This window comes from Python bivittatus, unplaced genomic scaffold (assembly GCF_059951505.1).
Source record: "Python bivittatus isolate LINGU-HERP-01145 unplaced genomic scaffold, Pbiv_v1 ctg000840_np1212, whole genome shotgun sequence".
Taxonomy (NCBI): Eukaryota; Metazoa; Chordata; class Lepidosauria; order Squamata; family Pythonidae; genus Python; species Python bivittatus.
In genome coordinates, this window is record NW_028277113.1 from 41337995 (window position 1) to 41364705 (window position 26711).

At 37.2% G+C, this 26711-nt stretch overlaps 1 protein-coding gene and 1 pseudogene across 2 annotated transcripts in view; one reads left to right on the plus strand and one right to left on the minus strand.

The window, feature by feature from the left end:
- The window catches only part of SPIDR (scaffold protein involved in DNA repair), a 199618-nt gene that overhangs the window by 109152 nt on the left and 63755 nt on the right, over positions 1 to 26711 (plus strand). For both annotated transcript variants that reach the window (XM_088130630.1, XM_088130632.1), the window contains exons 9-10: positions 5916 to 6132; positions 11187 to 11452. In XM_088130630.1, coding sequence (XP_087986756.1) covers positions 5916 to 6132; positions 11187 to 11452 — 483 coding nt within the window. The remainder of the gene's footprint in view (positions 1 to 5915; positions 6133 to 11186; positions 11453 to 26711) is intronic.
- On the minus strand, positions 385 to 1329 carry LOC112541427 (dynein axonemal assembly factor 11 pseudogene; annotated as a pseudogene).

Consider the following 26711-nt stretch of genomic DNA (forward strand, 5'->3'; position numbering starts at 1 on the left):
AAATAAATCTAGCTCAAAGATATTATCATGAATAGACTACTGCAACTTGCTCTACATGGGGCTACTCTTGAAGACAAACCAGGAAACATAAAAAGGTTAGGGCTTTGATCATGCAGTTATGGCCACCATCTTGATATTTTGGACACGGGGCAGACTCAAACAAATGCTCAATATCTAAATGTGGGGAGGGGAGGGAATTGGAAAAATGTGATATTTTCCTCCTCGTCTAGGCTATTAAACTTTAGCATCTATTTTGTTTCTAGGAAACAACTAACATATTCTATTTATTAGTTCTTTAAAGAACTGTAGAGTGCTAGAGACCACTTGCAGCCCCAGGCAGTGGATTGCCCACCCTTTATTTAATCAATTCAAATGGTCCATGAATTATATCTTTTTTACATACTTGGCTTCATTTACATTTAAAACTCTTCCTTCTGGGGTGATCAAAGTGTGCAGAGGCTTCTCTTTGTTTCTTTGTTCTCTATTTTCTCTTTCTTTCCTTTTCTCTTCTATATATTGGTGAATTTCTAACCTAGCCTCTGGAGTATGAGGCACAGGTTCTTCCCAAAAGGCTCTGTCTTCATCATCATCCTCAATTATTAATTCACGAAATTCATTCCCTTCTTCACAATTTTCGTAATTCTCTGTTCCTTCTGCAGAATAGTAGATGGGTGTCTTAATGTTTGTGTATGATTGTTTATCAAATCCCAGATTATGTCCTTTCTTCTCCTCCTCCCTTTTCTTCTGCTTTTCTTGCATCTGTCTTTGTGCCTCTTTTTCTTTTTCTTCTCTTTTCAGAAGATAGATTTGCTCCTGCTTGTGGATTTTTCTTTCTAGTTCAGGATAGTTTTGTAAAGACTGAATTCTTTCTGACCGTGTTATCTCTTTGCAATTCAAAAATCTGAGCTGTTGTAGAGTAGCAACCACAAACTGCCTATAGCTTTCAAAATCAGTGTGTGGATTTCCTACAAGGAAAAGCTCTTCAAGATGTATATTACTTTTCAGTATTTTGACACTAGACAATTTTCCAATGAAATTTGCTGTCAGGTCCAGCTTCTGCAGCTCTTCACAACCTTCCAAATTTTCAATTTTTTCAATGTTGTTTAAAGCTAGATTTAAATATTCAAGCTTCTTCAGTCTGCTAACATTTTCAATTTTGGAGTTCAAGTTGTTTTGGAGATAGAGAATTTTTAAATCTCGGCACCATTTATCAAGATGTTCAATTTTCTCGATATTCTGTTGATTTAAGGAAACTTTTTCCAAAGGGAAGAATTCACAGTTGTTATGCTCTGCCCATTGCCTAACCAGTTCTTCTGCGATTCTCACCATGGCCACCGACGCGCTCGTCTCCTTTGGCTGCTTCTTCCCGGATGTTCCCAGAAGCTGCAGCTGGCACAGATTGAAGCTGCTTATCTGTTAAACCAGTTTAATAGAATAACACCCATCCTGTAGATGCTACATTGGTGCAGCTTTACACATTTTCCATGGGCCAGAGTGAAAAGATATGGTATAATGGTATATTTAGGGCCTGAGACAAATGGACATGCTGGCCACCTGGACATTCTTCACTTATCATTTAAAAGAACAACACCCTCACTAGTTCATACTGAGGCCATTAATAAAAGATGGAAAAAGTTTTTGCCTTAGCACAAGATAACAAATGTGGATCCTAAGTGAAAGTAATTGCTGAGATTTCGCTAGCTTTTTTCCTATCCTCTTTCAGTACATCTTGTGAATAGAAATTTGCGAAGAATCTTGTTTTCTGCTGAAGTGGGCTGCCAAGAACTTGACATGTAGTAGACAACATATGTTATCAGTAGAATGACATAGTTTTTTATGCTGTGTATTATGCATGTTATATTGGAAAAGTAAGGTTTCTCTTGCAGCAAATATATGAAAACCAAATCACATCATTTGTGCTTTTTTTCAATCCACCCCCCTGCCCTTTAAAATGTTATTTCTTAATACCAAATTGCAGTAGATAATAGGCTAAGAAATATATGTAATTAGGAGCATTCCATAGCAATTAAGATTAGTGTTTAACATATATAAAACTGTTTATAAGCCCATGTGAAGTTTATGTTTGAATGAGTTTATTCAGCCATATTAATTTAGTAATATTAATCATTGAGTGACTAGATATTTTTCCATTTGTCTCTGCCCTTTTCCTGCAATTATAGAATTTTGAGTATGGTTCCTTTATCATGTATCTTTCATGCAAGACTGGGTTACTTGTCCCCTTGTGGAGGGCAGGAGAACTGAAGTCCATGCTCAGTTAGGCTTGTTGCTTTCTCCTTGCCTTCTGCTATTGACAGCAAGTCCCTTTTGCTTAATCAAGAAAAAGTAAGTCAACGCTTACTGATATTTTGTCCTTACTACTTTGTCCAGGACTACTTTGTCCTGTCTATTTCTCCTGACACATTAGATTATAATTTCCATGATTTCTGAACATCTTAACAATTGGGAAGGGCTTCCTTATTGCTCATTACTAATCTTAGAATGGACTTTGAGATTGGAAGGGACTAAGCAAGCCCTCTGGAATTATCTCTTACCAGTTGGTAGGTAGGTATTCCTTTGCTAGGAGGTAGCAAACCTAAAGACCAAGAAATTTTACTGATAAGGTGTCTGAAAGAGGGAAGACCAGACAGAGGTCTGAAAAACAGGATCCTGGTAGATGGTTAGGTGATAAAAGCAAAGGGAATAGAGAAGGGGATATAGAAAAATTGAGATTCTGTTTTGACAAGAAATTAGATCAGGCTAATGATACAATGGGAGGCAAGCCAAGATTAGGGGGACTTGAAACTAACAGGGCAGGTGAACCATAACTTGGAAAGGAGAATAGAGGTTGAGAAATTGTGGCCTTCCAGATTTTACAACCCCAGCAAGCATGACCAGTGGTGAGGAACTTTGAGATACTTCAACAACATCTGGAGAATCACATGTTCTCTACTGCTGATCCAAGAATATGACAAATAATGGAGGAATGAGAGGTGAATATCAGAGGCAGTAAGGCATTCTTTAATACATCTATAGTCTGCCCTCCAAGGTAGATCAGACTAGGAAATCACAGTCATGAATGCTAATACTACTTTTATTATGAGGTAATAGTAATAGAATCTTGCAAGTCTGAATGTGCTCTCTGCCCCACCCCCCAATCTTTGTGACAACTAGGAAGGGCCTTCTCTGAGATGCTTAAATCAGGTTACAGTTCTGGCCAGGATTCAGATTTCTTTTATCTGACTGTTGTCTGGGTTGCAGCTCTTCCTCCTATTTCTCAAAGTTATTCCTTCTCAAACTGACTCGTGTTATTCACTACATGCTTAGACTATTATAATGGACTCTACATGAGCTTCCTCTGAAGATAACCTGGAAACTGCAATTTAAACAAAATACAGTGTCCAGGATGTTAGAGATGACAGTGCTATTGCATTATTATGCCAACTCTGTAGTCACTGACTGGGTTGCCAATAGGATTCCAACTTGAATTCAAAGTGTTGTTTTTGACCTATAAAGCCCTATATGGCTTGGCTCCAGGATTCCTTAGAGATTATCTCCTCCATGTAGAATCTGCCTGGCCCATGGGTGTAAGCAGGAATGGAATGTGTAGGGTCCTCTCCCTATGAGAGGTTAAAGGGACAAGGATTGAAAGTAATCACTAGAGTTGACCCTTCTGTGTGGAAAACCTTATCCCTGCATATGTTCCAGATACCCTCCTTATTTGCTTTCCTATAAGCCATAAAAACATTTTTGTTTCAGTGGGCATTTGGTTATTTTTTTAAACAACTTTTTCTCATGTAAAAAAGAAATGATGGAATCGGATGGCTTTGAAAAATAAGCAGAAACCTAATCTCAAAATGCTTACTTGTTGCTTTCTCATAATAGTAAAGTCATGTATATAAATAAGTGTGGACTAAATTGGGCCTGGATCTGTTGTTCTAAGACTTGAAATAGCCTAGCTCCTGAAAGGGACAATGTAGCTGTTTCATTGTTTCATGGCCCACCCAGTATCTTCTGGCATATGGGTGTAGGCCAAAGAGACATTTCCATTAGAATAATGGGACTAGTTATCCCAATGGAAATGACTTCTGTACATGATCATGTATGAACAGTAAATGTTAAGAGGTCATGAAGCAGTTGAACCTTTGGGTGGCTGCAGCTGCATCTTGCCTTAAACAGCAGACCCAGAACAATCTCACTGAAGGATCTGAACAGGCCTACATAAAACTACCTAAAGGGTAAAAATAAAAATTCAGTCTTATTTGGATTTTAGCTAAACTTTTGTCAAAGCCCCTTTGAATGCAAGCCTGTTTTCTAACAATAATTGCTGTAACCATTCTTCAAGTAAGCAGTTTCTGATTTTTTTAAAAAATGCCCTCATATGCAATAACTAGTAGTTATTTCTCAAAACTTAAGTTTTTTATGTTCTAAAGAACCCTGGACAATGTCTTAGTGGAGAATAATAAATGTAATTGTAAGAATAATGATAAAATGTGTTCCTGTGCTATACTGGTTTTCATTTCTCAGTATTGTACTTCTTTTGGGAGAGAAGTCAGTGGCGTATTCATGTGCCAACTTAAAAGTATGCAGCTCTCTGACAGTAGCAAAAAAACATGATTCTCTGATAAGTGTGCCAGAATGTTTTGTTTCATATCACTTTTGATTTAACTTTCACTGAGAATTGTATATGAGGAATATAGTTCATTCCACCTAAACCATACATCTTGGTGGCTTTAAGATCATCTCCTCTGGCCCAGTCACACACTTGTTTTGCCATATACATTCCTATTTTGTTGTTTTTACCATCCCAAATGATTCTGTCTCTACTTGTTTATGCAGCTGTTGAGCTGGAGCCTTGAATAGAGGCAGAGGATATATAATTTTTTACTGTTTCCTTTCTTTTAGTTAGGTTTAGATTTTTTTTTTTTGAGCAATGAAAAATGAAAATAACTGCATTTAAAATTTAACTGCTGTCATACGTTTCCTTTGAGCTGGAAACAAAATTATGCATTTTATCTGTAGGTGTTGCTTGGATGCCATTAATTGCTCGTATCTAAATAATACTAAAAAGTTTGTCATAGCGTGGTAGAAGAAACATATAGTAATGTTACAATAATTATGTAATTTGCTGAAGCCATGAAGTTTTGGTATGAGTGATTTTCCCAGTTTTATTTATATATACTAAAGTAAGATAGGAGGAAACATTAAAAACCCTGGTAAGTGTAAGCAGAGGACTTAAATATAGTTAAGCGTAACCTTAATCTGCTTTCTTTTGCTGCTACTTTTGCTGCTACTATCCTAGTTCCTATCTAGGAACTTTTCCTATCATGTGCTTGTTGTTTTAGAAGTCTGAGTAACCACTGTTTTATGATTGTTTCTTAACTCAAATTGCTTATAGTTGGTTTCAACATTCTGGGTTTATTCACAAATGTTATATAACCACATTCTCCTTAACCTTAAAATTACTTTTGTGCATTCTTTTCACAATCAGTAATACATTTTGAGTACATAAAATTGTATTTAGAAAAAATTAAAGTACAAATAAAACCACTGTAACTACTCTTAGCATATGTGATAACTTTATGATTTTAAGTTGTTTTTTTAAAAAAATTTTTAGGGAGGCAAGGAAATCTTAAATAAGATGCAAAGTTGAAATATGTTGAAGTGTAGTTTTTTTTTATCTGGTGCCATTCAGTCAATATATTATGTCTCTGGATAGCTAAGACTGAGCTCTGATTATTAATTATTAGTCTCATTATTAATTATTTTGTGAATACCTTCATATGTATTAAAACACATTAATCGTTTTTTTCACTGTGTTAAAGTGCAGAAAAGCAATTGACATACAAAGCTGAAGTAGATTATCATTCTAAATAATTCGAAAGCTAACTTTTTACAAAATGTATTTGTTGTTTCAGGCAAAAACTCTTTCTCCAGAATGAAAATATTCCAGTTATCTTGAATACATATTTCAGTCAAAAGGTCATTCTTAAAGAATCAACAGATATATCAACAGATATGGACAGGCCCCATTTGCAAGAGCCATTGCTTGCTAAAAGGAATGTATCTTTAGCCTGGATATTTAATTTATCTGATATAAAAGATAATTGGTCTTCAACACCTGCAGTTAATCAGGTAGGGTTTATTTTGTGATTTAATATTTTATAATAAATTAATGAATAAATCTTTGAAAAAGCGAACACAAGAATTTGTATATGCTCCCATTTGAGCAAATTTGATTGTTTGAAAGGGAACAGGCTTCAAATAATTTTTACAAGCAGTTTTTTCCCACAGTCTCTAATACAGGTGGTCCTCACTTAATGACCACTTGTTCAGCAACCATTCAAACTTGCAACAGGACTGAACAAGTGGTACTTACAACTGGCCATTGCAGCTTCCCTGTGGTCATGTGGTCACCATTTGTGACCTTCTTTGCTGGCTTCCTATGAGCAAAGACAATGGGGAAGCTGGTAGGAGGTTGCAGATGGTGACCATGTGATGTCCTCACTTAATGATGACGTGGAATTCACTCAGTGGCAACCAGGAAGTGCTGGAACTGCTGTCACTAAGCAATGTGGTCATGTGACATCACACTTTTACAACCATGTTGCTTAGCTGTCATTAACTGAGGACTATCTGTACTGAACTAACTTTTAATATGATTTTATTGTACCCTTAGCATTGCACTGAAGGATATTGCTGTTATGTCTTTAGTAGTCTGCAGCTCACCTTGTTTATATCTCTTTTTCTTTAATGTACCATACTTTCTAAAGAAGTAGTATATAAGAAATACATGGCTGCAACATTGAACAGCACCATGATGTTCCCATCCTGTTTGTCCATAGCATGCAGTAGAATTTACTTTCTGTTTCTTTCCCATTTTGGGATATTTGGATGGGTTAAGATAAAGTGTATTAAATACATACTGTAATGACATGAGATAAATTGTGCCAAATGTTATAGGGAGGCAGCTTTAACAATGAATTTCATTATTCCCTAAAATTAGTTCCTGTAAACTATTTTATTTCATTTTCTTCCTAAAAAAAATGCTTACTTGAGCCCTCTAATATTTAAATATGAATATATTAATAATATAAATAGGAATTAAATTAATGTAAAAGTAATTTACATTACCAAAACGTTTGTGGTTCACAAATACAGTGGGGCAAAAAAGTATTTAGTCAGCCACCAATTGTGCAAGTTCTCCCACTTAAAAAGTTGAGAGAGGCCTGTAATTTTCATCATAGGTATACCTCAACTATGAGAGACAAAATGAGAAAAAAAATCCAGAAAATCACATTGTCTGATTTTTAAAGAATTTATTTGCAAATCATGGTGGAAAATAAGTATTTGGTCACCTACAAACAAGCAAGATGTCTGGCTCTCACAGACCTGTAACTACTTCTTTAAGAGGCTCCTCTGTCCTCCACTCGTTACCTGTAGTAATGGCACCTGTTTGACCTTGTTATCAGTATAAAAGACACCTGTCCACAACCTCAGACAGTCACACTCCAAACTCCACTATGGCCAAGACCAAAGAGCTGTCGAAGGACACCAGAAACAAAATTGTAGACCTGCACCAGGCTGGGAAGACTGAATTTGCAATAGGCAAGCAGCTTGGTGTGAAGAAATCAACTGTGGGAGCAATAATTAGAAAATGGAAGACATACAAGACCACTGATAATCTCCCTCGATCTGGGGCTCCATGCAAGATCTCACCCTGTGGTGTCAAAATGATCACAAGAATGGTGAGCAAAAATCCCAGAACCACACGGGGGGACCTAGTGAATGACCTGCAGAGAGCTGGGACCAAAGTAACAAAGGCTACCATCAGTAACACACTATGCTGCCAGGGACTCAAATCCTGCAGTGCCAGATGTGTCCCCCTGCTTAAGCCAGTACATGTCTGGGCCCGTCTGAAGTTTGCTAGAGAGCATTTGGATGATCCAGAAGAGGATTGGGAGAATGTCATATGGTCAGATGAAACCAAAGTAGAACATTTTGGTCTAAACTCAACTCGTCGTGTTTGGAGGAGAGAGAATGCTGAGTTGCATCCAAAGAATACCATACCTACTGTGAAGCATGGGGGTGGAAACATCATGCTTTGGGGCTGTTTTTCTGCAAAGGGACCAGGACGACTGATCCGTGTAAAGGAAAGAATGAATGGGGCCATGTATTGTGAGATTTTGGGTGAACACCTCCTTCCATCAGCAAGGGCATTGAAGATGAAACGTGGCTGGGTCTTTCAGCATGACAATGATCCCAAACACACCGCCCGGGCAACGAAGGAGTGGCTTCGTAAGAAGCATTTCAAGGTCCTGGAGTGGCCTAGCCAGTCTCCAGATCTCAACCCCATGGAAATGGAGGGAGGGAGTTGAAAATCCGTGTTGCCCAGTGACAGCCCCAAAACATCACTGCTCTAGAGGAGATCTGCATGGAGGAATGGGCCAAAATACCAGCAACAGTGTGTGAAAACCTTGTGAAGACTTACAGAAAATGTTTGACCTCTGTCATTGCCAACAAAGGATATATAACAAAGTATTGAGATGAACTTTTGATATTGACCAAATACTTATTTTCCACCATGATTTGCAAATAAATTCTTTAAAAATCAGATAATGTGATTTTCTGGATTTTTTTTCCCATTTTGTCTCTCATAGTTGAGGTATACCTATGATGAAAATTACAGGCCTCTCTCATCTTTTTAAGTGGGAGAACTTGCACAATTGGTGGCTGACTAAATACTTTTTTGCCCCACTGTATACCGAACATACATCAGTTGTAGAGATTGCTTGCTTATTTCCTAACCAACCTAAAATGTTGATGTACAATTCTTTAAGGCCCTTAATGTTAAAGAACCAGGTTGCCTGAATGGGTTTATTGATCCATGCTCAAGTCTTGTGATCACCTTCAATCCTCAAAAACAGTTCATTTTTGAGACTGGGGGCAGAGACGTTCATCTTATTATGATGACTGGAACCTGCAGGACCTGCAGTTGAAACAGGCACAGGAATGGCAGCAGTGATAGCAATCAGCACGTTAATCAACTTTTGTATTGACTCCTGTCATTTTGTACTTTTGAAAGATTATTTCGAAATTTCAATTAGTTCAGAATATTACAGCCAGTGGTATGATACAGGGAATGTTTTTACCTTCTGGTATTGATTAGGTTAGCTGAAAGACTGCATAATTTTCTGTCAGATAATCTACACAAGAGCTGAGGTTTTCCTGAGTCCTTTTTTGCAGGTATTCATGTTGAAATATCCAAGTTTTTTTTTTTTTTTTTGCATTACAGCCCTATCCGCGAATCTCTTTCTCCTGGAAGATCTATAGAGCTGCTTCAATACTTGCATATAATAAAGCAATGACTTTTTTAGTTTCTTCTTTGGACTTCTGAGGCCTACAAAATACACTGAGTGTTATGAGTTCTGTTGCTTGCTTACTTTAAAATGTTGTATGCTGCTTGTTTCCATTTGTGGCAGCATAATTAAAACCTGACTAAAAACCCTTAAAGATATATAGGGAAAGGCCTGATTTGTTTTGCTGTTTTCAGTGTATGCCTCTCTGATCTCCTAATGCAGGAATAGCTGGATCCAAATTACTTACAATAAATAAATGCATGTGATCTGGAGAGAGGAAGTTTTCTTTTGTTACCCTCCTCCAAAATGGTAATGCATCTTACCATATATTAATTTTGTTTATTGTCAATCAGCTTGGAGAAATTAAATATAAATACAAATTGATTTTATAGTAGAAAGATATAAGGTAAATTGGGAAGCTTTAAATATATAATTTCCCAGATTGAGTGTGTTTATAAGATCCCATTTTCCCAGAGTGTGGTTTATTTATCTGGAATTAGCACTTCCTCATTCAAATAAATATTTTATTATTGATCTCATCATTTGAAGGAATTCCCTGCCTTCTCAAACAGTCCACTTTTTAAAAAATGTAAACATAATTTTACATAAAAAGTGTTTTAGGATTGGGTGTGTGATCTTAAGATTATTATTTTTTCTCTTCCAGACTTTTTTCTCTTCACCCTAGATGGAAACAGGGAAAATGTGTTGGGGCAATCAGTAGCCAGAATAATTTACTGCAGAGGATAACTGCTCTAAAGTAGTACTGGTAGACCTATTGCCTTTGTCTGGCCCACAGAGGCCTGGATAACAATCCTGCCCCCTTCTTAAAACCCTGCATTATTCTATGTAGGAGGACTTGGAAAGCAAGCCATCCTATTCCTGAAAGAATCTCTTGATTTCTGCAGAAGGAGACAGGAATTGGTGCTTCCATGCCTTTTCCTGCACAAAGACACTCCATGTACATGGGATAGGGAGTTATACTTTCCTACTCCCTCCTGAATGAAGTGTTTTTTTTTCTGCACAGGAGCAGGTGGGGAACAAAGGTTTGACATCTTCTTTTAAATGAAAAAAGGTTGTCCTTCCATTGCACAGAGGGAAGGGAGTCGTCTTTTTACATGGAGAAAGGATAAGGAAGATGCAATTTGGCTGAAGGCCCGCCCTTCGGTTGCATTTAACTCTGCTTTAAATAATCTTTCAAGTTTAATACATCATCATCAACATCAGCATCTTCCATTAGTTTTATATTTCTTCTATGTGAAACTTGAACTTAGTGCTGTGAGCTTCTTGTTAACCTTTCTATTAAAGTTTTTTGAATAGGATTTATTTTTAACGTTTTTTGTAGCTTTCACTTTGCTTGGAGCATAGCATATATAGGTGTATTTCATAAGAACAAATGTGCTCAGTCCTGATACTACTTTTATACTGAAGCTAAATTCTCTCTGTTTTAGAAATGGCTATAGCCTAATTTTTGTCCAGTGTTATCCAGGACGTAAATTGCTTGATATAAGGAGGATATCCAAATAGTTCTGGAATACATTCTGAAAAACACAGTTAAAGCCAGCAAGATGGAGGCATTTGCATGTCTTTCACTTCTGAGTAATTGAATATGGCCCCAGTTTTATAGTCTAGTTTTGAGTCTATTGCTGCCAAATTCATCACTGATAGTGGAGACCATTTTGTGTTTGACCAGTTCTGATCTGGTAAAGCAGGAAGAACTAACCTGGATAGTTAGGCCTTTGGACTCCTAAAAAAAATAGGATATTTAAAAATCTTCCCCTTTCCCAATAATTTGTGCAGTAATTTGAGGTTCTTTTCTTTTTTTCTTTTTAGGTTTCCTGTTCCAGTATGAAGACTTCTAAAAATACAGAGAATTGTTTCAATATTGAGCCCAATGTATTGGTTACTTCCTTGAGTGATTCTCTTCTTGATGTTGTGGAGGTGCAAGGGACAGCTGAAGGCACTGCAATCCAAGTCCAAGTGGTTATTCAGAGAGTTTATTATTTGGTTGCTGAAGATGGTTTCAAATGTCATCCTCATGGAAATAATCCTCCCCAGAACATGGCACCATTGTCAAAGTCAGACCTGCAAAATTTAAGGTAAGTAATAGAATGTGGCCTGGTATGATTCGTAGCATTGAAGAAAAGTTAAAAGGACAGCTAAAGAGGAACTAATATGAGCTTGTTTTCAAGCAAATCTTGATTTTTACTGAAAGTTATAGTGTACCTGTACTATAGAATCTTTCTTTGAAACAAACATTAAAGTTGGTTTAAATCATTTGAGTTGCTCAAAACAACATGCAATGCAGCACAATGCTACTTCAAATATTTCTTGAAATACTCAAGCAGGGCTGGGCTTGAAGTCCATTCCATTGTGAAACTACAATCAGGAGCTAGAACACTGAATCAAGACCTAGCTCAGTATGTCTGCACTAACTGATAGCAGCTTCCAGGATTTCAGACAATGGTGTTTTAGTGAACCTATCTGAAAATGGCAGAGGCTGATGCTGGAATATTCTGCACAGTGTGTAAGGTTATAAAATTATGTTTCAGTAAGATGTTTGCAATGCTCAATAGTGCATAAATTGTGAAGCTGATCTAATCATTGTTAAAAAACTGAGATTTTATAAGGCTGAATGCTTTACTGTCCAGGTTTACTGTTCAGAAATCACAGTCTAATCATGTTGCTGAGGTTATTCCTAAACTGACATTCTGATGTTATTACCTTATTAATGTTTTATGTTTCCTTTGTACTCTTTTTTTTGTGTGTGTATGTGAAGATGTTAACTTTTTGAATAAAGGGACTTGATGCTTGAGAACAAACTCTCAAACTCTAAATCCTTTCTGTGGCTCACTGTTTACAAAAAACAATGTGAGGCATAATTCCAGGTTTCACAATATCTGCAGTCTCTTTTCTTACTCTTACCTCATTTTGTCATTAGATATCAATGGACAGAATTCCTGCTACCAAAAAGGGAGTTTGGATGATACATTTAAAAGTGCTTTTGAAGAAGGAGTTGATTCATTTCTATATGATGTAGCCAAGCTAGCCAATTGGAACTGCCAAATATTTTGATGGAAATATTGATAAGGCAATATCAGAAATTACAGCAGTTTTGAATGGATAGTTTTATTGATAAAAGAGAACTTAGCACTTTATCTTTTTATTATTATGTGCTTCATGCAGCACATAATTTGATCTTTTATATTTGGTAAGTTTGTTGAATTCTGAAATAGGGCAGATACATGCCATTGGCAAATAAATATGAAAGTGGACTATGCCCCATAATCAAGCCTAAAACTAGATTAAAATATATTGCTTTGGTGTCTCCGCTTGTTTTTATACAATATTCTGTTTCAATAGAGAGTACCTGATGAACATAAACAATGGCTGTGTTGGGGTGATGTAAGGATGTGTTCTGCTGCTGATCAAGATTATTTTTGTTTTAAAATGATTATTAATTGCTTTTATATATTTGTATATTGGTTTTTTAACTTGTTTTTATTGGATTGTTGTTTTTACCTGTTGTGAGCCCCACAGTCACTTAGATTAGCTGGCTGCCATGCAAATTGAAATAATAATAATAAGAATAGTAATAAAAACAGAATCATATAGATGATAGTTGGACCTAGGAATCTTTAAGAGAAGAATCTTTCTTTTAAGAACTCTAATACAGCTGACTCAGTTTTTCATTTAGGCATTTAATCTTTTTTTCTGTTATCAAAAATGATATAATTTATAGGCTATCCTCTCCTTGATGAGCATTAAATAAATGGCATGACTCAAAATTGTACTTTGGAGGAGTTTTTTTGATACTAGCACATTTGGATATACACATCAATGTCAAAAATTATCCACAGATACATATATGAAAAATGTAGTTTAGACATGATGAGTTCATGTCCAAATCTTTCCTTTTACAATAGGGATTAATTATAGGTGCTTTTACAATAGGGATTAATTATAGGGACTATTAGAGATGCAGAGTTTGTATCTTAAAATAGTATTATACTGAAGCTTACACATTGTATTAAGTCATAATGTGGTTTGTTTGGATTTGCTTTAATATAAATCAAGCCACTGTAGCTTGCAAACCATAGTTTAGGGCTTTGGGTTATATGTGAACCAGACTATGGTTGTTTGTTATATAAACCATATTTAAACCATCAGTGGCTTAATCAGTGTTTGGATCCTTGTCTGTATCTATTGCATGAATGGATAGGTTGCTATTGCTACAGTCACACATAAAAATGTCTGCTCAATGCCACTCCTGTAAAAATTCTGCTCAGACAAATCAGTATGAAGATATGGATGGGCTTTTCTTTTCTGCAGCAAAAAAACAAAACAAAAAAGTTTGCTAGCTGCTAGAAATAATGGTTAGCTATCACATCCAATTGAATGCTATGGATCCTTCATCCTTACTTTAAAGTAGTCCCAGAAACCCAAAATTCCTTTACATGGATGACAAAAAATACACAAGCCTGGCTTCTATGGACAACCAAAAATACACAAGCCTGACATACCACTCTGACCAATTGTATCTTTACCAGGGACTCCAACATACAACATAGCAAAAGAACTGACAAAAAGGCTTGGACACCTCACAGAGAACAGTGAATATTCTATCAACTCCTCACTACAGTGCCTCCAGAAAATCAAAGACGTACACATAGATGAAGATGAAATTATGGTCTCATTTGATGTCACAGCACTCTACATGTCCATAAACTCAGAACTAGCGAAAGAATCCATATCAGCAGTACTACACAACACACCCGACTTAACCAAATAACCCAGATCGAAATACCCAGAATCATGGACCTCATCAACCTCTGCCTCACCACCTATTTTCAGTTTGATGGACAATATACCAACAAATCAGAGAGACACCCATGGGATCACCACTGTCAGGTCTCATGGCAGAGATTGTAATGCAACACCTAGAAGCTATAGCACTTCCTCACATACAACCTAAAGCATGGATCCAGTATGTAGATGACACCGTTGTCATAATAAAAAAGGAACAACTAGAGAAGACACATGAAACCATCAACAACATCTTCAAAGGAATAAAATTCACCAGAGAGGAAGAAAACAACAACATGCTACTCTTCCTGGATATCCTCATCAGCAGAGAAAACAACAGTAAATTAGAAACCCAAGTTTATCGGAAGACAACCCACACTAATCAAGTACTCCATTACCAAAGTAACAACCCAACCACCCACAAGAGGAGCTATGTAAGGACATTATTCAAGTGAGTACAAACACACTGCAGTAACCCAGAACAGCAGAAAAAGGAAACAGACCACCTATATAACATTTTCCAACAAAATGGCTATCCATGCAACTTTATCAAAAAGGGCCTGACTGCTCAACCTACTACAACACAACCAACACAAGCTATGAAAAGGATAACACTGCCATACGTCCGAAATGTCTCAGAAACCACCAAAAGACTATTACAACCACATGGCATCTCTGTAGCACACAAACCAACAAAATCATTCCAAAATATCTTAAGTAAACCAAAGTACCCAGTAGCACAAGAAGAAAAAACAGGAGTCATCTACAACATATAGTGTAAGGACTGTAACCACTAAGTGGGACAGACAGGCAGAAGACTGGCAGAGCGCATCCACGAGCACCAACTAGCAGTCAGAAGACATGATGAAAACTCCTTAATCTCACAACACGTGGACAGACTTAACCATAGTTTTAACCGGGAAACTGTCAGCATTTTAGACCAAGCTAAATCCAAAAATGCAAGGGAATTCTTGGAAGCTTGGTATTCAGAGAAGGCAGCCATGAACAGGCACATAGAGATAAACAGCATCTACATACTATTCAAAAGAGACAAAAGACCATCACCAGCAGTCATCACCCAGATAAGCAAAGGTTACCACCAGGCACACAATCAAGCAGTAAATGTATGCTAATCAAGGAATACTAGAGGAGCAAAACAAACCCCCCCCCCCCCCAGGACTGGCAAAGCATGCCACAGTATATAAATAGAGAGCAAACCCCATCCCATTTTAGCATTAAAGATGTTACCTAGCCGGGTAATGAAATGTTTGCAAGAAAAGAACCAAGCTCAGAGAACCCCAAGGACTCCTCAATTCCTTTACAGGCAGATTTATTAAAAGACTAGTTGTGTCTGGCCTGGTTTAACTTGATGGATATATTTTAAATAATTATTTAAAGTCATTTAGCAATAATAAAACCTGCAGTCTGCTTTAAATCCCACATTACATGTTTTTGATGATTTGTGCTTACTAGTGACAAACAACACAGTTCAAAAGGTTTAGTAGTTTATATGAGGTCTGAAAAGTATAGGTAATGAGGAATATATACATTTTAATTTGCCTTATGCAAAATCAATAATTTTAGAAGGGATTATATGCTTAATAACTTTTAATAAGTTTTATATAGCATTTTAATTTATGCAGTTCTAAGTGGGCTACCTGATTCGGATCTGAATTATTCATAAACTCCTTCATAATTTTTCAGCTTCTACATTCAAAGTTTTTCATGTCAATTTACATTTATTTTACATTTATCTGAACTCAAACGTTATTAAATTTATTGCCAGATCTTCATCTGAGTAAAGATAGTGTTTCCAATGATATTCCCAATGTTTCAAGGTAGGTAAATTAGAACTGAGGTCATTTGTAGTGTTTGCACTAAGGAAAACCAAAATTTGAGTTACACAAGACTCTGTTTAAATTGGTATTTGCTGAGACTCAAGAGGGATGAGAGGGAAAGGACTTTTCTGAGTTAACAAATGTTAGCATCTGTCTTTTTTTTTTTTGTGGGCAACTTTCATTCTGTTTACAGCATACCATTCATTTTTTTTCAGCTAAATGTTTCTAAACAAAACAGTTCATGAAAGTATGATTTTAAAGAAGACTGTTAATACTTCTGGGATGCATATTTTTTGAGGGCAAGATAAACTGGAAGCAGACAATTTAAATGTTGCTCACTGAACACCATATGATAGCGGATGGAAGCATTTTTTGTGTCTTGTAAATGAAATATGTTTTTTAATTGTCTCGGAGCTGTTTTAAGTATCGGTTAGGCTCTTCTATTATTTTTGTTTGAATGTATCAATGACAGATAGAAAAATGCAATAATCAGATTATACTTTGAAGTATAAGGAACTACTGTGATTTGGAGACAACTATTTGCATAATGGATACTGTATAATGTTTCTATATTTCTCTAATAATCTTTCTCTTCCCTTTGGAATTTCTGGCCTTAGAAAATAGCCCCCACTACACACAAACTTGTTCAATCCTATACCCTGCTTGTTTTTGAAGTTCCCAGCAGAGTGCTATCTGTGCAAGTTACATTCAGTACTTAATGGTACATGCTAGCAGTTTTATTCTGACCAAAGGACAGATGAATGTTTTGTTATCTGTTTACTTGGCCACAGCTAATAATTTAATCAGTTCTGACAACTTAACTATTGCATGGTAGTATATATTAATAGATGAACATGCCTTACAAAGATAGTATAAACCCTCCTTCCAGCATTCTAGATAGAAGACCGAGATGGTAGAGATTGATCCAAATCCCTACTGAGTACATGAATTAAATGAGATTTAGAGATTTCCTGTACACATCACGCATCCCTGTGAAGAATAAAATATGGAAGAAGAAGCAGTGTCCATCTCTGAAGTTAGCAGTTATAAATGCCTTGAGCAGAGGAAGCAGCATGTAAATAGATGGTTAGTCAGCTTGAAGGAATAGCAGAAATAGCCTTCTTTAGAATAGCCTCCTTTAGCAATGAGCTGCAGATTGAGGGAATGCAGCAAATTAGAAGCCATGTAACCAACTGGGGAACTAGACTGTCTCTTAGGGATTGCTAGGGCCAGGAAGAATATGTGTGTTTCTGTATTGTCCTGATATGCCTATATTTCACTCTTCCAGCCAATGGGGAATTGGTGCATTGAGTCACAGTGTGCCTGGTTTGAGTATAGTGGGGCTTGATCAGCAGGAAGACATCCTAGAATGATCAAATTAAGATACAGCCACTGAAGAATAGAAGCTGATTTTAAAAGTTCATTAGTTGGTAACTGTTTTGATATCTGATGGCATTGTATGACAAATAGAATCATAATATAAATTATGATCAAGCCAGGGCACTTCTTAAACAGCAAGTCCTTGAATGGAATGGCAACATTAGCTGAATTAGTTCCTTACAGTTGTAAACCCTAGAGTTTAAATCTGAAGCAAGTCCACAATCAGCCAAATGTCTCTTTACTTTGGAACTGCCTAAACATTGCAATGCCTTCTTGCATGCTCAGTTTAACATTTTCCATCTGCTCTGCTGGAAGGCAGACTTAATAGGACCCCCTAAGAGGAGTGTACTTGCCTTTGTGGTTCAGGAGTGGACAAAACAATTTGGCATGTGTTATTATATTGTGAATATTTTAGGGATCTACACAGTAAATGTATTATGTTCTTGTTAGCAAACTTTCCTGCCTCTCTCTTTCCCCTACTCACTTTGTTATTTTAAGCCAGGCAGTCTGCCACAAGCTATAAGGTAGAGAAATTTTGTGTTACAGCCTATAGGGTATGGCAACTGATTACAAGGGGTTGCCAGCCAAATAGGTAATCCAGGTCTTCAAAGCTGTAACAAAGAATCTCTCACTGCACTGATGCTGTTTTCTGCTTTATTATGGTAATATCTGTTATTAATAAAATAATAAATAATAGCTTGTAAGCTATATAAAGTTGCTGGCCTTTGTAATAATCTGTTTAACTAACCTTATAATCATAACAAATATATTCAGTATATGAAATTTAAAAAGCAAATGATAAAGCATCTTAATTTAGCTTATTTACAAGGCAGTCATGATCATATTTATATGAATAGATTTCTAGTGACATTAAGCTATATGCTGTATTGTTTTATTAGGACTGTTACAATGTAATGTCTACCAATACAAGTTTTAAACTAAATTCATGTCTTAAATTTCTCAATTTAAGAAGATAGTCTTGAACATTGTTTACTGTTGCTCGGGCCTGGACAGCCTTTTCCCTTCCAGTGGGATTCTGGTTCTCCTATAAGATGTATGTAGGATTTTTAAGTTTGTCGAACTTAAAAATTTGGCAGTAAGTAATGTGGTAATCCAGTAAACTGATTATAAGAACCATTAATGGTTTGCTAGCCTTTATAAACCATAGTTTCAAAGCCTGCTGTTCAGTCTGACCAAGATATTTAAGATTCTGCTCCTTTTCCATAAATTTTTATGTTTACTTGGCTTTCATCCCCCTCCCCCACTTGCACCTCTTGTTACCCTGTTATGGTTGTGGAGCCTGACTCTTTTCAGATTTGACTGTGCACCTGCCTCTTACATCTGTGGTCATTTTTGTTGCTCTGATATTCACTTCACGCCTATCCTGGTTCATTTGGGCTTCCTAAACTGGGGTCTCAAATGCACTGTGCTAGTCATTTTGTGCAAACTGCAACAATACTTACTTAGTCAGCAACAGCAGTAAAAAAAATAACTAGATCTTTATGTGCCACCTTGTCTCCAATAGTTGGTGTTCACTTTATCACTTACCCCCAGCACCTTATTTACAGTGTTTCTCTCTAAGAAAGCTTGGAAGTTTTCACTGAGAGGAAGTGGCATGGATACAGTTATGAAGGTAGGCAAGTGCCTTTCTCTTCTCTGCAGGTCCAGCTTCTCCAAACCCAGCTAGGATGAGTTACCTACATCGTTGGTGACTCATAAGTAATGGAACAAACCAACATCATGACAAACATAAGGGTCACCTTTAATACCTGGATGAAAATCCTTTGCAGTCAATGACTGCCTGAAGTCTGGAACCCCTGGACATGACCAAATGCTGCTTTGCCAGGACTTTACTGCAGCTGCCTTCAGCTGCTGCTTGTTTGTAGGTCTTTCTGCCTTCAGTCTTGTCTTCAGTAAGTGAAAAGTATGCTCTATTGGGTTGAGATCAGGTGACTGACTTGGCCATTGAAGAACATCCCACTTCTTTGTCTTGAGAAACTCTTGGGTAGCTTTTGCTGTATGTTTTGGATCATTATCCATCTGCAATATGAAGCAGCATCCTATCAGTTTGGCAGCATTTGGCTAAATCTGGCCAGAAAGTATAGCCGTATACACTTCAGAATTCATCCTGCTGCTTTTATCAGCAGTCAGGCCATCAATAAAACCCAGTGACCCGGTTCCATTGGCAGCCATACATGCCCATACTATAACACTGCCTCCATGTTTGACAGATGATGTGGTATGCTTTGGATCATGAGCTGTTCCTTTCCTTCTCCATACTTTTCTCTTCCCATCATTCTGGTGCAAGTTAATATTGGTTTCATCAGTCCAAAGAATCTTATTCCAGAACTGGGCAGGCTTTTTTAGGTGCTTGCTGGCAAAGTCTAATCTGGCCTTTCTGTTCTTGAGCATTACCAGTGGTTTGCACCTTGTTGTAAAGCCTCTATATTTACATTCATAAAGCCGTCTCTTGACTGTAGATGTTGACAATGACATGCTTACCTCCTCAAGAGCGTTCTTGACTTGGCTAGATGTTGTGAAAGGGTTCCTCTTCACCATGAGCAGAATTCTGCAGTTATCCACTTTAGTTGTCTTCCATGGTCTTCCAGGTCTTTTGCTGTTGCTGAGCTTGCCAGTTAATTCCTTCTTTTTCAGGATGTTCCAAACTGTTGTATTGGCCACTCCCAATGTTTTTGCTATCTCTCTGATGGGTTTATTTTGTTTTCTCAGTCTAATGATGGCCTCCTTCACTCACATGGACACCTCTTTGGACCTCATGTTGAGAGTTCCAGTGAACAGCTACCAAATGCAAATGTAACACTCAGAACCACCTCCTGGCCTTTTATCTGGTTGATTGGTCATGGGTTACACAGGAAACAGGCCACACCCAGCCATGCATCTGCTTGTCAGTCATTCATTCCACTACTTATGAGCCACCAACCATGGGGGTGTATGTATGCCACTGGCTGTACTTCCTGAATGGTTAGTGCCCCGCTTTTGTCAAACCCCTTGAATTACAGCTGAAAGTCCTGACTTCACTCCCATCTGGGCATGTTTCCTTTCAACTTCAATGTGGTGGTGTACAGAGGCCAAATGCCAAAACAGTTATCCTTGTTCCAATATTTCTGGTCCCGACTGTATATGAGTTCTGCTATTCTTGGAGCGTTACAGTCTTTCTCTAATTACCTTTCCACAGTAAGTTCAAAATGCAGGCTACATCCTGTGATTTATCTAGTGGAATACTTGATAGTGGTATAAAGTGTAAGAAGCTGGTAAAAGAAATGTAATAATATTAATGAATAGTTTCAACAAAGCATAGCAATTTTCTAGCATCTGATCCAGTATAACCTATATACTCCTCCATTTGAGAATAACAGTTTGAAACATTTATACTTTTGAATGTTGTGCTGAATAGAGCAGCTAGATATGCAGCGCCTGCTTAGCACTTACCAAAATGTTTGACTTCTGGCCTGGGATAGCAAGTTGTGATATTTATTATTTATTTACCTGTTGCTGATGTTTCTAGGCCAGTCTACTCTAAACAGCTCCAAGTAGTATACAATAGAAACCAAGGGTTAAAAAAAAGTGACAAGTGTACAACAACAATCTGCATTACAATTGCATTAACCAGCAGAGGTAGACCCTAAAACTTAACATCCCCCCAAATGCTCTTTTCCAGAGCATGCTGGAGTAGCTCATCAGAACTGTCGAATCCAGGCAGTGAGATTATAAAGGCAATAGTTCTAAGCCTTCCAGTTATATGCAGTGGGTGAGCTGTTTATTTGATATAAATAGATACAAGGGTAGATTTTGACTAGTCAGCTAATAATAATACTGTAGAGCTATTTGATCATTTGTCTTATCATATGTCTCTCTCAGACCAACTTATCTTTTTGTGGGGGGAAAAATAAGAGGAAGTACTATGTGCTCCACCCTGAATTCATGAAGGAAAATAGCATGTGCATCTAAATAAATAAATTCAATATATAAAACTTTAGGTTCCCATGCAGTTTATATTGTCTCAGCATCTTGTGGAAGTATGGTAGGAGCATATTCAGCTTCTGCTGTTTCAGGTGTACAGATTGTCAGACTTGCCAGACTCAAACTACCATGGCAGTTTTTATCCCTAAGATCTTATCTTAGGGAATGCCTGTCTTTAAAAAGGTGTCCTTATGCCTCACTGCCAGCTACCACATTCTCTGGAGGTTCCCCAGTCTTTTGGACAGATTTTTGCAGGAAGTCAAGAACAGGAAAGATGGGAGTGCGGGGGGAATACATGAATATTGCCTCCTTCCCTATTTTGCCAGCAGGATTGAGGAGACTTTTACTCTGTAAAAAGGTGAACAGGAATACAAGAGTATATCTAAAACTAGATTACATGTATAATAAAGTAAGCAATGGATGGATTTGCACACACAGTGCCAAGAAATTTAATATCACTGTTCTTCAACATTGATTTCTCAGTACTGTCTTCACAACATTTAAATATTATGTCAAACACATGGACCAAAAACATCAATTGTACTTCAACTGAAGGTTTTTCTTAATTTAAATTATGTATGTATGAAAATGATTTAAAGTATTTTAACTGCCCAGAAGTATTTCCCATGCTTTGTTATGTTGAATTATCAATCTTAGAGTTTGGGTATTTTTGTGTGAGAATTTTTGGCTGCTAGCTGAGCATAATTTTCCCTATATAATGATGTTTAATTATATTGATAATATTTCTGTTTGTCATGTCTTAGGCAGATGAAAATGAAGACGGGCCATGAAATAAACAGTTTTACCTTTGTTACTTGTATCCCAAATTGAGAAGCCTTATTTTCATCTATTCCAGTTTCTTTTTTCTTTTTTTTTAACTCAATCTTTTTTTAAAAAAGAAAATAAAATTGTCTCAGTCATAGATTCTATATTGAATCTAGATATGAGTCATTCTTAATTTTGTTTTTATCAGGTGAAGTTTTTATTCAGCAAAGTAAAATCTGACTAGAATGCAACAAATTAGTTTGGTCCATATCCTGTATAGCAGATTTCTACAAAAATTTCAACTTTGAAGCATTCAGGACTTGGAAATCTTTTGAGGACAGGTGAAAGGAATTACTTGAATATGAAATTGACAAACATATTTACATACCTTGGATAGCATACAGTATACATTCTAGAATACAATGAAAATATTGTGTTCCTATTTCCTTCCTAAAACAACAAATGATCATCAGTCAATTATGGATGATCTCTGGCGGGAGTGGGATGGGATTAGTGCATCCATCCTTGCTCTTCTTGACCTCTCAATGGCTTTCGATACCATCAACCATGGTATCCATTTGGGCTGACTTAAGGAGTTGGGAGTGGGTGGCACAGTTTTGTGCTGGTTCACTTCCTTCCCCCAAGGTGTTGATTGGGAGCAAGAGGTCCAGCCCACGGCCTCTCTGCAGGATTTGGTACTCTCATTGCTCCTTTTTAACATCTACATGAAACCACTGGGTGAGATCATCTGCCACCATGGGATGAGATATCATCAATACGCAGATGATACCCAATTATACATCTCCATCCTGGGTGATTTAACTGATGCTTTGACCACCTTTTCATGGTACCTGGAGGCTGTAGGGGTCTGGATGGGGAACAACAGTCTTCAGCTGAACCCTGGTAAGACAGAGTGGCTGTGGATTGGAGACTCCTCTGTATCTTGGGGTTTACCATCTTTGGTTCTCGATGGGGTTGCACTGCCCCAGACAGACCCAGTATGTAATCTGGGGGTCCTCCTGGACTCATGACTCCTGCTTGAGGAGCAGGTGGCAGTCGTGCCCAGGAGGGCCTTTGTGCAGTGTTGTGTTCTGCGCCAGTTACACCCCTTCCTGGATCAGGAGTCCCTCCGGTCTGTCACTCATGCCCTAGTCATTTCTCGTTTAGACTATTGCAATGCGCTGTACATGAGGCTACCCTTGAAGAGTATCCAGAAGCTACAACTGGTTCAAAATGCGGCCACACGGGCAATCTTGGGTGTCCCAAGGATGGCACATGTAACACCTTTGCTGTGGGAGCTGCACTGGGTTCCAGTTTGTTTCCAAGTCCAATTCATGGTGTTGGTTATCGCCTTTAAAGCCCTACATGGCATGGGTCCAGGTACCTGAGGGACCGGCTCATCCCTATTACATCGACCTGCCCCACCTGGTCCGGCAGAGAAGACATGTTGCGGATCCCGTCAGTGAGAGAATGTTGACTGGTGGGTCCTAGGAGGAGAGCCTTCTCTGCCGTTACCCCCACCCTATGGAATACTCTCTCTCCAGAGGTAAGGCGGGCCCCTACCCTCCCAGTTTTTCGGAGCGAATTGAAGACTTGGCTCTGCCAATTTATGTGAGGTGAGGAAAGATACAATCAACCCTGGGGATGGCTGGCACCTTGATGATGATGCTTGAGTTTATTAACACCTAATTAACATCAGCCTCTTGGAAGTATTATAAAAGTTTGTTTTAGCATATTTTAATTAATTAATATTTATCTATTTTAATTAATGTCTATTCTATTTTTACTGCAAACTGCCCAGAGTCACTCCACAGTGAGAAGGGTGGTGACAAATTTGAAATGTAAATAAATATAAATATAAATATAAAATGGCAATTTCACGCATTGTGTTCTTCAATTTGAAGAATAAAATGATCAGAAATAGCAATATGACTCCTGCAATTTTGGACCATCTGTAACATTTCTTTCTACAAACAATAATCAAGTTTGCAATAGGAATTGTGAAAATTATGTTAATTTTTGGCTTTACCTGATTGTCATGTTGTTATAAAAGTGAGAGAGCTGCTTATAAATTTCTCCTACTCTATTTTAGAAACTCCAATATAGAGGAACCACATAAGTTGTACAATAACCTGAACATTTCCCAGTGAATGTAACACTTTATAAAAAGGACTGAAAAACATTTCCATGAGAAAGAAATATGCCATTACCCCACCTGTATGATGTGCCGTAAAGTATTACTGAAGCAACACAAATGGAAAATACACCTTTCCAAGTTCTGCAAAAGGGTGGTCAATCTCCAAAACCTAGAAATGAAATTCTACTTAATAAGCTTATAATCAATTTGGACACTATTTGATGCTTTAGATCTGTATAACTAAATAACGATGGCATTAAGATCAGAAAGAATGATTCATCCTCGCCATGTGCTCAGACGTCATCCTTGTCAAAATCAAGGGTGTGTAATGAATAGCAAACCATCCTTAGGTTGGCAAGAACTTAGCTGAAGCTTCCATGGCAAAGCTAGTAAAAAAATCTGAAGCCACTTCAGTCAGAATTGCCTTCCAGTTACTAGGCTGCTGCCCTTTCTGATACCCTCTTGAGTTTAAGCTCAGCACCATTTCCTCCTGCTCTTTCCAAGGCTTAACAGAAGCCCTGCTTTGTGTTTCTCACACTCAATGCTAAATGGTAGTTGCTGACACTTTCAGGATTCCTGCTCTGGGAAACTCTAGCTCCCAACATATTGTCTGTCATGCACAGAAACAGTACAGATTTCTTGTACAATATTTGGCAGCATGCCTTAAAGTACAACTTAGCACACAAGAGAACAACGATATTACGTTGCAAGTTATGAACTCTAATTTCCCAATTGCAGGAAATTTATGTACAGGTGTAAACTATTGTCTGAAATAGTTATCAATCTCTAAGTGTATACCTTTCCTGATCTCCATCTCTCCTTCCCACAGTTAATTCCAGCGAGTGGCAGCAAGGATTTGATATGTTATGGGCTAATACCTTCTCTAAGTCTAAATGGTTGAAAGAAATTACAAAGAAAGGCAATCATGGCCTGTTGGAACCCTTGAAACAATATGGAAGGAATCACTCCATTTTGTCCTCAGCTCAGGACAAAATTAGAAAAAGCATAGTATATTCTTCCAAGCTAGGAACATTCAAAATACTCTCTTTGAGCTTAGACGCTTGAAATATTTGCAGACCTTTAAAGCAATTCAAGATTAAGGTTCCATAACCCAAAAGGCCATATCTCTTACATTCATCTGCCAACATCTCAAATAGTGGAATGGCATGGCAAAAGATATATGTTTGTCATCTAAACAAACATATAATTGATATGAGATAATGTACATCTTCAGTTGAATTGCATTAGCAGAAGCTGCTACACTTTGCAAAATCCAACCCTTTGAATAATGTATGCATGTGTGTAAAATTAAAATTTAGAATTAGTTTTCCTTCCAGTCTTTGAAAGTCATAAGGTATTCAGATCCTCCCATGGTACCATGACTTGGCCTTGAACAAAGAATATCATATTATAGGGAAAATGGGGTTGTAGGTAATGAGGGGGAAAATGCAATACTTATCTTTTCTCTCTCCCCGCCCCCACCAAACTTGCAGTTATTGGGTATATATAGAAAAATCTAATTTGTTTTGCTACGGTGTCTATTCAGTTTCTACTTAGAAAAATCAGAGATAATTCAAATAGGCAAACATTCTTATTTTATTTCTCATAATATTCTTAGTACTGTATATCTAATTGCCTGATTGTATAGATTTTTAAAGGTTATCAGTAATATGATTTGTGTCTAGAAACATGCAGAATATCTATGTGAATATATATTAATATAATATTATTTATTTATTTGATTTATAAGCTCCCAATTCATAAAACTTGTGGCAGCTTACAATTCAGTGAAGTATATAAAACAAAGGAACTAAAACCAAAACACAACAAACAACCAAAAACAAAAAACCTCCAGGCAGAATGCCAAAATAAAAAGTAAGAGAATAACTGAGCCCAGCCCACTGTACAGACCATTCAGAAATCGTTCATACTGGACAGGTTCATCTCCTGCTCTGGCCCAATAATATATTCTAATTATAACTCTGCAGGTTGTATATTGAATAAATTTATTTCCTGGATGCATTTCAGGGACAGCCCTACTGAATTCATTATACAGTTATGAATGAAACTAAAACTTGAATGATTGTGGACAGACCAGTTGTTCCTAGCAAAGTTTGGTAAAATCGTTCCTATGTACCATCTTTATCAGAGTCTGCAGGAATAGCAGAGATTCCAGAAACACTTCTAAACTGTGAAGCTTTCTCAGTGGTGATTATAGCCCCATTCAAAACAAGCTACATGCCTAACAGTAGTTGTTGGCCAATTATTCATACTGTGATCTCAGAATGGTAATTAGACTAGAAAAATATGCTGATTAAAATCCATTTATTCTACAACACTTTAAAAAATCATTCCCTTTCACTAATTTAATGGGGGTATCTCCCCCTCTTTTTTTGGTGTAAGCTTTGATATTGTGATACTATAACTCTGTCCATTATATACATATTAAAT